Source organism: Styela clava, chromosome 2 (assembly GCF_964204865.1).
Source record: "Styela clava chromosome 2, kaStyClav1.hap1.2, whole genome shotgun sequence".
NCBI lineage: Eukaryota > Metazoa > Chordata > Ascidiacea > Stolidobranchia > Styelidae > Styela > Styela clava.
In genome coordinates, this window is record NC_135251.1 from 16,957,109 (window position 1) to 16,970,737 (window position 13,629).

The 13,629-nt window shown below is 35.9% G+C and overlaps 1 protein-coding gene across 1 annotated transcript in view; it reads left to right on the forward strand.

Annotated features, from left to right (window-relative positions):
* The window catches only part of LOC120335318 (uncharacterized), a 98,921-nt gene that overhangs the window by 53,092 nt on the left and 32,200 nt on the right, over positions 1-13,629 (forward strand). Inside the window, exons 66-80 of the mRNA XM_039402809.2 lie at positions 643-888; positions 1,343-1,629; positions 2,047-2,164; positions 2,855-3,237; positions 3,834-4,948; positions 5,746-5,885; positions 6,524-7,018; positions 7,554-8,458; positions 9,041-9,286; positions 10,001-10,167; positions 10,397-10,518; positions 10,810-10,951; positions 11,505-11,715; positions 12,007-12,221; positions 12,633-12,838. Of these exons, the coding sequence (XP_039258743.2) occupies positions 643-888; positions 1,343-1,629; positions 2,047-2,164; positions 2,855-3,237; positions 3,834-4,948; positions 5,746-5,885; positions 6,524-7,018; positions 7,554-8,458; positions 9,041-9,286; positions 10,001-10,167; positions 10,397-10,518; positions 10,810-10,951; positions 11,505-11,715; positions 12,007-12,221; positions 12,633-12,838 (4,998 nt within the window). The remainder of the gene's footprint in view (positions 1-642; positions 889-1,342; positions 1,630-2,046; positions 2,165-2,854; positions 3,238-3,833; positions 4,949-5,745; positions 5,886-6,523; positions 7,019-7,553; positions 8,459-9,040; positions 9,287-10,000; positions 10,168-10,396; positions 10,519-10,809; positions 10,952-11,504; positions 11,716-12,006; positions 12,222-12,632; positions 12,839-13,629) is intronic.

Sequence of the window (13,629 nt, forward strand, 5' to 3'; positions counted from 1 at the left end):
AACTCTTTCATTGTCCAAGTTTTTTAGGCAAAACAAGTTATAACTGCGAATACAACGATCATAGGAATCAAGTTCCTGTAATAAAATTTGAAAAATAGATAGACGAGAATATCGGTCGGAGATCGAAGACTTATCGATCTTAGATCGGTAATTAGTTAATAACTCGCTAATTATACGACATAATTAACCCAAAATCTATAGGCTTCTGGTCCAAGGTAAGATGCATGCACATGCAAAATTTGGAGCAGATTCAACAGCGCGTTCGCCAGATATCGCGTTCATCTAACAGACACACACACAGACACACAGACAGACATACAGACAAATACCTATCAATATACTTACCGATCTTAAGATCGATAAGTAATAAACAGCTAGGGAACTGGGTGTTGTTGGAAAAAACTTTCGCTTATACTTTTCTGTGTCAAAAGAGTATATTTAAAAAGTTCAACTTGGTACGATTAGTAAACCACTAAGGGCTGAAGTTTTATGAAAAAATTTTCTTGCATAAAATTTTTTTGTTCAGATGGTACACTGATAAAAATTGGATAAGAGCTTACAGTCAATTGGGTAATACAGCTGGAAAAGTTTCAAGTTTTTTCTTATATCAACCTCTGATTTAATCTCATGTATTTTATTCAGGATATTACTGTCCAAATGGAAGCAGTTCAGCCACGCAAATAACTTGTCCTATTGGTATGTATTGTCCAGTACAATCTTCAGAACCACAGGCATGTGGTGATGGATTGTATGCACCATCACCTGGATCATCAAACTGTGTTCCATGTCCTGCTGGCTCTTATTGTTTGACTAGTAACATTGTATCAGGAGATGGCAGTTCATTATTGGTAGATTGTCCGCAAGGGTATTATTGTCCGGAAGGCACAGGTAAAAATATTTTATGAGGTTTGTTTCTTTATAGCAAATTTGAACTTACTTCATATAAACTTGACGAGAGTTATAGATTATAGTTCAGTTATAGATATGTTCGGAGTGAGGTACCATTTCACACTTAACTGCATTTCAAAAACCTTTTTTCAATAGTACTAATTTACAGTATTAATATACAATAAAAAAAAAGCATAGTATTTTAAGTAGTAAAGGAGCAAACATTTTTATACTTTCACTTTTTTGATCAACTCGAAATAATCTCCTATCATCCACTGCATTAAGTTACTATTTCTGAAAGTATCATAGTCTTTCCAGTTTGGCATAGCGTAACCAATTTATTATTTAATGAGTGAGGTTGGGGGCATGGGATCTGAACTCAAGTTGTGTAACCTGCAATGCCAACTTTTTAACCACTATGCCATCATATTTTACTTTTTTTTTTTTTTTCTAGGTTCTGACTATAAACCATGTCCGACGGGAACCTATTTACCAACACCTGGCGGACAGAAAGTGTCTGATTGTAAAGCGTGTGATTCATCAAAATTCTGCGAAGGAACAGCAAAAACTACAACATCTGGAGATTGTGCTGCAGGATACTACTGTGAAACTGGAGTATGGACAAATCAGCCTGTTAACTTGGATGGTGTATGCAATATCACATTTGGTTCACCCTATCCAAGTATAGGAAACATTTGCCCTGCCGGATTCTTTTGTGAAGCTGGCAGTTCAGCACCTGAGGTATGCTTTATGCAATTCTTGAATACACTTCAATTATTCATTTTAACCAAGGGTCATGGATCAAGGTGGCATCATGGAGTGCTTTAATGGATTGATTTCTATCAATAGTATAGTTAAGACTATGCATTATTACTTTATATGTGTGCGATTCACTTTTTTCCCAAAGTTGTTTTCAGGATATTTCTACCTTTTTTACAAAATGGCTGCATGGCAAATTCAACAGATAGACAGATTCATACCCAAGTCTATATGGAATCGAAAATATTTTTAGTTTTTTTACAAAAAATAGCAGGTTCATATGCATTAGTTAGCGGCTTGTCCAAAACCTTGTTCAGATTAATAATGTGGAACATCATGTGCTATAATGAATTGCTTTTAACATTAAACAAGATGCAAATTCTCTATTTTTCTCTTTAGCCTTGTGCACCTGGAACATATATTGATGAACCAGGAAAATCAGCTTGCTTACCTTGTCCTCCTGGTTATTACTGCGTGAATGCAACAGCACAATATCTGCCGAATATATGTCCACTTGGTATGTACTATGTGTGTTCCACTATTTTGTTTGTCAGCTTGCAGCAGTACATGAATAAGTAATGTTTCAACATGTCAAAGTTTTGTTTTGAGCAGGGGAAATTTGTATTTCATTTGATAACAGACTTAAAAGTTGCCTTCTCTACCTTAACATAACAGTTTTCATTAAATTTGACAATATTTTTGGTCATATAAAAACTTGTATAACATTACCTTTAAAATTGATTTGACTTATGGTAATTAATTTGACTTTTCAAAAATTCTAGATTACAAAATGTTCTGATACGAAGCAATGTATGTGTTTCAGTAGTCTTGCTTCACACTGACACAAATTTATTTCTATTATATTCAAATATGTTTGTCTGAAGGAGTTCTATTTTAGACAGATGAAACATTTACGAAAATATATTTTTGTTAGTGTGCAGCAAGACTCTTAAATCATTTAGAGTAGTATCGACTTCTCACCGTCGTAGGGTGGTTCACGTAACTGCTGGTCGGTTACGGCTCTTTCCACATAAAGTCCATAAACTTGAAACAACTGACTGGTTTTCTATTCCAATACCCGACATGAACTGGTAACTAGAACAGAGGCTGTGGTTCGCCACATGATCAAGTCATTTCATCTCAATGAAAATCCCCACAAGGATAGGTATAACTCCAGCTAATAGTTATATAAAACTTTTTTTTGCAGGCCACTACTGTCCACAAGGAACAGAATTTGCAACTCAGTATGCTTGTGAAGCTGGTACCTACAATAACAAGACAACACAAACACAAAAATCAGATTGTCTGTCTTGTCCTCGTGGGCGCTACTGTCCTGGCACTGGGACAATTGATCCTGAACCAAATTTGTGTGATGCTAGATGGTATTGTACCGGTGGGGCAAAAACACCCCAAGATGGAACCCCATGTGAAATTCAGTATTATTGTCCGCAAGGGACTACAGATCACATGATTTGTCCAGCTGGATATTATTGCGAAAGTCCGAGTCTTGATCAGGTTTCGGGTAAATGTCTTCCTGGGTTTTATTGTCCAAACGGTTCAAGTACTGCTGATCAAGAAGATTGTCCCAAGGTATGTAAAGGTTACAAGAATTTATTTATAAGGAATGCATGAATGCACATACATGGGAATTTTAAGATATTGAGTATGCCTTGGTTATAATATGCAAAGGTTTGTCTATTGATTGTTTGTTTGCAGTTTTAAGTGATCTTTCATGCTGGTAAATTCAGTTAAAAGTTTATAATAGTGACATTTTATTTAATTTTCGAAATAAAATCTATTAATCACAAACCAATAAATTTTGCGTGCTAATGGGAACTTTTAGCACTGATGGTGGTATATTTTTAAGAGCAAGTCAATATTTTAGGTTCCATATAATACAACACCAATTTATTTTTTTACCCATATTTTTGTCTTCTCCCACATAGGGTTAGTAGCAAAAACAGTATTTAGAAAAAATATATGCAAATACTATTAGTAAAAAAAATAAAAAATAAATCAATTGGATGTGTATTGAAAATTTACCATGCCAATACAATAAAAAATATAGCCTATCTAAATGTTGCAGCTGCTCAAATCAATGGAGGATTTATAGGCTTGCGGCCTATAAATCAGGTCTATAAACAGTTTTCCATTCTTTATATTTGTAACATGTTTCTTGTTTTCAGGGATTTTATTGTGAAGAGGCCACTCCATCACCCATGCCATGTCCTATAGGTACATACCGACCAGACGTAAGAGGTGAATCTATTGCAAACTGCTTTGCTTGTCCTGCAGGGAGTTATTGTAACTCTGTTGGTCGTAGCACAGTAAATGGACCTTGTGCACCAGGGTATTATTGTCCAGAAGGTTCTATATCAGACACAAACTCTTCCAATGAATGTCAACCTGGTTATAAATGTCCATCTGGCGATCCCGCTGCACCTATACCATGTAATACAGGATTCTTTCAAAATTTAACAAAGCAAAGCGATTGTCAGTCTTGTCCGGCGGGATATTACTGTCCAACAAGTCCTTTAATGCCTGTGGATACCCCGACATTATGTCCAGTCGGTAGTTACTGTCCTATAGAAACTAAGGCAGAAAATGAATACCTATGTCCAGCTGGAAAATATAATAATGAAACGGGAAGAACTTCAGCATCTGATTGTCTGGATTGTCTTCCGAGATATTATTGTTACAACCCAGGACAGACAGAAGGAACAGGAGATGGTTTTTGTGACGCAGGGTATTATTGTGATGGTGGTGCAGTGACAAGCACTCAACATGATTGTCCGAAAGGCTCATTCTGTATAGAAGGAAGCTCTTCTCCTGAGGTTTGTCCAGCTGGTACAATTTCCGAAACTACAAACAACAAAAAAGTAGAGGATTGTAAAGCATGCGCTGCTGGGAAGTATTGTACAGAGGAGTCTTCAGTTACTGGTGTTACGAATAACTGTGATCCTGGCTTCGTTTGTATCGGTGGAGCATCTGTCTCAAACCCTGTTGACAACACCACTGGTTATGAATGTCCAGTTGGTCATAGGTGTCCGGCTGGGGTTGTAAAAGAAATTGCTTGTGAGGAAGGTACCTACCAATCGGAGACGAGACAAAGCGTATGTAAAGATTGTGATGCTGGATTTTATTGTCCTGATACTGGAATGTCAACACCTTTGATTTGTCCTGAAGGATATTTTTGTGTTGCAAAAACTGCTAAGAATCTCGGACAATGTGGATCAGGAACATTTTCAAATCAGACGGGATTAGATGCAGCATCAAAATGTATTCCATGTCCATCAGGAAGGTAAGAAAATTTGGACTGTATAGAAGCATTGAATCTGGGGGTTCATTGTATCACATTTAGGATTAAATTTTATTTATATCCTAATGAAAAGCACTTACCAACATAGCCTAATAATATAGACGACTGGCACTTCACATTTTTCCAGTGAAAAATGACATTAAAACTGTACTAAAGCAGAACTGAGGTATAACTGGTTAATATTTGGGTGCTTGCACTTGCACATACGAAACTCTAAACCTGACACACAACCCTGGTGCCATACCCAATAGTCTATAATTTTAGCATTTTCATTTGAGAACTAGAATCAACAAACGAATTCATGAAAATCGATTGGTTCTAAAATTCTCAAAATGGGTTGTTGTATCCACATTTGTTCGTAACAAACCAAGTGCATATGGTCAGTTATTGGGTTTGAGCTTTTTGCAGCATATTTGGGATTCTGATTTCTAATTCAAGGTTTTATTTTTGGAGATGCTTGGCATAATGTTTGATGAATGAATTCGAAGTTTTGCGCCAGAATTATGGGCTATATTTGCGGCTGCATTCTTAGACCCTTGTCAAGTTTAAATCACCATACATTGTTTCTATAAAAAAAAAAGTTGTACGTTGTGTGATTTGAATTCTAAATGGTTCAGTTCTGTTTTTTCATCATAGGTTCAATGTAAAAGATATCCCATGTACATTCTTAAATGTTGATTAAATAAAGGCTGCAAACCATTATTCAGATTTAAAGTACTTTTGAAGTCTATCAAAATTGCGACATGTCTTTATTCCCTTCTTTTTGCAATGTTTTTCAGATACTGTGATGAACTTGCTCTTACTGATCCATCATCGAAACTATGTACAGCTGGTTATTTATGTGTTGAAGGAGCAACGAGTAGCACACCTAATGATGGTACAAACGGATTTTGTCCTGCTGGTTATTATTGCCCTCAAGGTAAAAAAAATGTTCTGAATTTAGAATTGAGGATTCAGTAAAGAATATATGGAGATTTAGTCTGTGGCTATTTGGTCACTTACCTTTTTAAGAGGGTTCAAATTTTGTAATTTGGTCGAATGTGTTCCAAACTGAAATGATTTCAGTGTTTTCCTACATATTAGGTTTGTATGTATCAGTGATGATTTATTCGGAGCATCAAATCAGAAGCCTTGCAAAAAAATTCAAGTCTCGTTCCTTAATTGCTAAGGAGTTTTTTTTTATGGCATTTTATTACATGGTCAATTACTTGCATATTTTGTTGGCGCTGTGGCTACTGGTTAAAATATTGGATTTGACTATAATTTTAATTTAAAATCCTGTGCCCCCCACCTCACCCCGGATGTAATAACTTAAGTTGCAATGCCAAACATGAAAGATTCCAGTTCTTCCAAGCTAGAGTATCTCTTTTCCTAGAAGTGGCTGCTTGTACAGAGCCTTGTTCAGAGTGAAAGCCATGTAAATATTTTTTATAAAATTTCTTAAATTTAGATATTAATAGATAGATATACCCGTGTGTGTTTCAGTTCTATAATCTGCTTGTTCTGTGTGTTCTGTGTCATCAAATTTATATCAACTACGGTACTGCTTCTAATTAGGTACTAGAGCTGCGATGGAGTGTCCACCAGGTACAATGCGAACTACCACTAGAGGGACTTCTCTTTCTGATTGTGTGTCATGTAGTGCTTCGAAATATTGTGAGGGTCCTGCTGCATCAACTGAGACAGGAGATTGTCATGCCGGATACTACTGCCCCGCCAATGCTAATATTTCAACCGCAGAACCGTCAGAATATCAATGTCCAGAGGGTCATTTCTGTATCAACGGGACCTCAAATCCAACCCCTTGTACACCTGGTACATATCAACCTAATAAACAATCTTCTGCATGCCTTGGATGTGAAATGGGTTTTTATTGCCTGGAAAGCACAATTATTCCTCAAGAATGCCCAATTGGAAGTTACTGCCCTGCTGATGTGAGCGGCCCAATTTTATGTCCAAATGGTACATATGGAAATGCTTCAGCACTACAATCTCCAGATGACTGTAATCAATGTATAACTGGATCTTATTGTACTCATGGTAACGTCACAGGTAGGCTACTATCCAGAAATTTGATCCATTTTGAGGTTTCTATCAATTGCTAAATATACTGGTACATGTTTTTACAATTTTGCTTAAATTGAGGTTTGTTATACGATTGTTTATTTCACACCAGATGGAAATATTACCATGGACATGATATATCTAAAATTGTCCTGCAGACTGGGGCATTTGTCTCGACTGCAGCTTGTTGAATGAAATCAGTAAAATCTAATTGTACACGTAGCAAATAACATCAGTTCCTGACCTAAATTACTAAAAACTTTTAAATTGCAAACGAAATTTATGCTATATATATATAGTTTGTTGGTCCCTACAGGTGTATTCAAAGAGTATGTATGTATACATCTGTATACACTCAAATAATCTGATTAAAATAAAACAAACCCGTTGAAGATATATTGAGAACTGACTTCATACCAAAATTGAGATTATACTGAACCCCTTTTATATTGGTGAATATGCTCAGACTTAATCATAGTATCTGTTTTATCTTAACTGATAACTATTTTTATTTTAAACACAGGACCATGTGCTGCTGGATATTATTGCATCAGTGGAAATCCAACTCCCACACCAGATGGAAGTTCACCAGAGATGGGATCTCCTTGTCCTTTTGGATATTATTGCCTAGAGGGAACAATCGATCCTTTCACTTGTCCAGAAGGTCTTGTGATCAGTAACATAGGTGCAAGCACGAAAAACAACTGTACTTTATGTCCTGCTGGATATACATGCGCGAATAGCACGATCCCCTTAGACTGTGAGCCTGGACATTACTGTCCAGGCAGTGTCCCTATGACTCCATGTCCGAAGGGAACTTATTCCAACAAAACAAAAGCAACAAATTCAGGGGAATGTGATGCCTGTACTGCAGGATACTGGTGCTCAAATGACGGTACTGTTGACCCTACACAATATCCGTGTCCAGTGGGTCACTATTGTCCAGTTGGTACAGGTGGTGTTCCTAACATTACATCAGTTTTGGAGCCAATTCCATGTATACCGGGTACTTATAGGAGCGATGTCGGGGCTGCTTCCATTGATCAGTGCTATCCATGTCCTGCTGGTTTTTACTGCCCCAATGCCACCACGGTATGTTACGATTGCTCTGATTCAGCGGTGACTGGCGTAGCTTGTGATTCTGGAATGTATTGTCCCGCTGGATCGGCGACTTATCAATGGTGTTCAGCTGGGTATTACTGCAATGAAACGAAAGATAAAATTTTGTGTCCTGGTGGTTTTTACTGTCCTGAAAGGTCGCCTGCACCTATTCCGTGTCCTAATGGAAGTTATTGTGAAGTAGGAGCAATTATACCAAGCAAATGTCCTCTGGGATATTATGAAATTGATGGATCTCAACGAAATTCATTCGCTGATACTTGCTCACCCTGTGCTGCTGGATATTTTGGTGCAACTGATGGTAGACAAGTAAGATTATTGCTATATATATTATGAATTCATTAAGGAAAATATCTGACAGCAAAAGTTTGAGTTGGGTGTACAAAAAAAAACATTTGGTGCCATATTTTCTATGAACCATCATTTTACAATAATTTCCATTTCACATGCTAAGTCAGAATATTAGTTCCTAACCTAAGCTAAAATACATCATCAAAATTCCTGAGGAGAAGATTGATGAGACGACTTAAGCTTATATGGAAAACCAAGTTCTCTTGTTCAGTCACCAGTCCATGTTAGGTATGCGAATAGTAAACAGTTATCGATTTCAGATGCACAGATTTGATGCTTCAAGAAGCCATAACCAACGTTTACGCGAACCAGCCTATGACAGTAATCCTTTTGTTGCACATACTTGTCCCTTTACATGATTTAAATCAGCGAATCGACACATCTTAATCAGAGGTGTTACTGACTCTGATCACAATGTGCCAACTGTCAAGTATTAGGAAGATCTTTTAAAGTTAATCAGGTTAAATTTAGCATAAAAAAAAATATTCAAACTAGCATCAAAACTACCAGTGATCATAATTTTAATTATTTTTTATTCAGAACTGCACAATCTGTAGAGCTGGAGTTGTATGTAAGGAAGCTGCCACAACAGATGAACCAGAACCTCAAAATGCTACTTCCAATATAACGAATTCATATCCATGTCCGCCTGGTTATTTTTGTCGGAGTGGAGCTACTTTTCCTGTTGCTTGTCCTACTGGAACGTACAATCCCAATGAATACGCAGAAGATAACACTGATCAATTTTGTATCCCATGTGCTGTCAATTATTTCAACCATTTGGAGGTATTTTCCTTGTTCTTTTATATAAAAAGAAACTAGCAATGTGTGATGAGTTGTGGTTCTATTTTCATCGAAATTTGCTCAAAGCAATTTCATATTCACTCGCTCTGAAGTAAAGAAGCCTGATCTGTCGATAAAGCTGCACCTGACCACATGAGTGCCAATAGCTACTGAATTTATATAGAATTATACCAGTGCATTATTATCTGTCAGTAACCTGCTCAAAACTGAAGCAGTTTAAGACAAAACGATTTGGAAAACCGCTGTGTGATACTGAATTCCGCAGTGAGTGAATTTTTTGAACAAAAAATTTTGTTCTTATTGTAATCTGTATAAATCCTAAAGGAGTTACTCTAAGAAAAATTTGATAAATATCATTCTGGAAGGGGTGTGTTTTTTATAAGCCTAGGCTCCCGTTCCTATTCGATCGAATTGGTCATATATCAAGATCAAACCGAGATTTATTTAAAATTGGCTTAATTTGGTTGAAGTAGTGTGTACATATTTACTGCTTCTTTTTTTTCATTTCTGTAAGTGGATTTGTATGCATTTTAGCAAATTTTATTCTGTAACATTTCTGCTGAAGTATGGCAACCTGTTTCAAAATAAATTTACTTAGATGTTAATTAGAATTCTAAACCATTCAGAAATAAACATATCTAATTTTAATCATTATTTTATTTTTATTTATTAACAACATCTATCTCACCTTCCCAGGCACAAACATTATGTTTCCCATGTGGCGGTGAAGCTACTCAACCTAGCAGAGGACAATCAGCATGCCAGTGTTCAGGATCTGGAAGAGATTTTCAACCAAGTGATCAAAAGTGTCCTTGTGCATCTGGTTATCAAATAAGTTTGGAAAGAAATGGAGATTGTGTCAGGTTTGTTGTCTTCATATCAAAGTACCGGTAATGAAATTACTATTGATTTGATGGAAATATTTAGACGGAGATATTGGAGTTGAATAAAATATTAAATGAAACATTGAAATTTGGTTTTATTCAATATGGTAAATTCTTGATTATTTATATAATTTGAACGGTCAGCACAGCATATTAGGATTATTCAATTTGAAGCCTGATCATAAACTATATTTGGTTTCTATTGCAGGGAAATTTATGACTTATGTCCTGACGGAACATCTCGAACTCAGAGCGGTTTGTGTTTCACGGATGCAGAATGGGATAACCACTGTAGAAATGAAGTTTGCCAAACACCTGAAGCATATCAAGGTATAATTTCCAAGTATCGGTATGTATCATTTATAAGGTGGGAAGGCGCTAGACTCATAGATGATGTCGCAAGTTAAAAATTCCACCTCCTCGCCTAGTGTTTGATAGATCAAGTCGGCAATGCCAAACAGGATAAATTCTGATACATCAGAGTTTTAGTAGTGTGATGGCTACTTTTGCACAGTTTTGTTTGGAGTAAAATACTTATAAATACGTCATATAAAAATTGTTGTGAAATTTTTGTGTTCATGTTTCTAATTTTGTTTTCTGATAATATACTGCGATTTTCAGGTGTTGATAAAGTACTTGGAACTTGCAAATGTCTGGTTGATGATCTTGATACAATATGTGATGCTCAATGTCGTGCAAGGCAACCTTCACTTGTTGAATTCTGTTGTCCTGATCCACTGGTCTCTGATATTCCACAAATCAGGTAAAATTATGTCAACTTATGCTTTTTTATATATGATGAAATTTTTGATTTTGATAAGAATAATCAAGTTTCGACTCTCACTCCCGATTCCGAGGAGTTTGGAAAGCTACTCAGGCTCTAGTATCTATAAAAACATTCCCTGAGCAAACTTCACACTCCAACTCCTCACGCGTTTCCCAACCAGGAAGAAATTCCACCCCAGTGAGTAATTTTTGACGTTTTTAGGAAGGAATTTTGTTTTGTACTTGCTGTGGTATTACTAATATTCTTCAATTCTTTATTATTACTATAATACCTATTTATTCACATTACTGAATACTTGAACTGTACGACAGACTTGTGCCTAATTCCAGCTAAGGATCCATAAAGATTAAATGAATACAGTACTTCAATGCATAGTCAGAAAGGAATGAAAAATTTCAATATAGGCAAAGGGAGCAATTTAACGAAAAAGGCTGGGAATTACCTCTCTAATATTTTGAAAATCTGGAATCATGCAGGATCTAATATACTTTGAAATAAAATATATTATCGTAGTTTATATTTGTTTCAGGGTATTGGATTCAAGTGGCAACTACACATATTATACAACTGATGAATTAAACGTCATAAATTTTGCAAATGCAATATCAAGTAGTCAATGTTCATCTGGCACAGCAGTATGTACACCTCTCTTCATCACTGAAGTGGCTGGTACTGGATTTCTTGGTGTTTATGACCCTGATTCAACACAGACTAACAGTTTGTTTACCAGTAATTTGAAGGTGGGCTGAGATATTATATTCTGTTCCTTTTATATTTGAAAAGATACTTTAAACAGTGCTAGAGTAGTATGTATGTGATCTACAGGTCGTTGTGACTAAAACCTACATTGACGAATTCAGATCATTTGGAATTTATTCTGAATTTTGTGCAAAACTTGTTACTTACTGAAATTTTTGAGTAGAACTAACTGACAGAAGTCAGTTAAATAATCAATTTAAATAATCAATCAAGACTATAACAATTTATAGATCAGCTTCGTTTTACATTTTGTTCTTCCTTTTTTTTACCAGCCTGCTGCAGCAGCAAGACGTCGTCGCCGGTCATTGGAAGATGAATATTCAATGTATCCTGGTGCAAACTATCAAGCACCTGTATTTAAATATGAATTCGATTCATCATTTCAAGCTATACAAAGAAGATTACTTGAAACGTCAACAACCACTGTTTATTCTGGGATATTGAATCCAGTTACTTGTGTTGAGTTTGGATCATCTATGTTATTCAGGTATTTATTTTATGGTTGAATTATTCAGAGGAAAGTTGATCATAAGATCTTGGCCAAATTTTTGTCTTATGACACTTTTATTTAAAAAAAATAGAAAACCACGCTGCATCTTATGCATTTCAAAATAACATTTTCAAACATGGGATAACAATAAGATTTGTAAATTTGTGCAGATTCGAATTTTATCAGGGGTAATTGTGTCCGAAAGGATTTTTGACTGGTCAGCTAGTCAGTTAAAGGTGGTTAACTGGTTAACTATCCCCATCCCCAACCTGAACTGATAAGCGGATGAAAAGTTGTGGTTTAGCATATGATTAGGCCATCTTATAAGCTTTTTTCTCTTCTGGGATAAATACAAAAAAATCTTATTCTATCCTTTTTATAATATTTCTGTTCTTTTGCAATATCCAGTGTCAGCAATGCAAACTATCCAATGTACGATCAAAACAATTTATACAACACCAATGAAAATTTTGATTTTGGAGGATTTCGTGAATTAGATGAGCAAATGAGTTTAACGGGAAGCACAACTACATTGTTTTCTTATAAATTTTCTGATCCTGGTGTTTATACTTTAATGCTGAGTTCTGATAACAACAGAAAGACATATGTTGCAGGTAAATTTACCAATTTTTTAAAACAATTCGTAAGTTTAGCCAGTATGCAATAACTGATTTTGTGCCATTTTGTAAGGATATATAAAATTTAGTTTGAGCTCATTGGTCCTGTTGCTGTGTAGGACGAAAATGAATCGGCAGGTGAGGCATTGTGCTAAGTGTTGGGAACACGCTTACCCTGAGATGGGTAAGGATGGTTCGCAAGAGGTTCTTTCTGATCCGTGGGGGATAATTACTTGCCTGATGTATTTATACACCATCGATACACATGTATTTATTCTTTTACACTATCACTACGACCTACTTTTTTGTTTTTAGAATTTTTAAACACAATCTTGCACAATTATCGCTGTTTTTCATTTAGGCTAGAGAAATCTGAACACATTAAAGAACATGCCATATTTTACGGACCATGATCGGGTTATGAGTTGCACCGTCAATAAATTGCCTAGATTGGGGTTTTGTCCATACATATGGCACACCCGGGCTATAGGGCACAACTCGTACTGATACTGATTTGAATGTAGGCAAAAAAGAATAAAGCACTACGTGATCCATACATTAGGCACACAGACAATTTATAGGAATAAAAGATATTTAAGGCGCCCCCCTATTGTCCCTAAAATACGGTTTATTAAACATTGCTTTTGATTAGCATTACATATCTTGTGAAGCTACCCAAAAATCCTGCAATCTATGTGGCAGACCAATAGCCCTTTATGGAGGATGCCTTCTAAATAACGATTGGGGACATATATCCATTCCTACTTCTTACTTATTTCAAGGTTTTT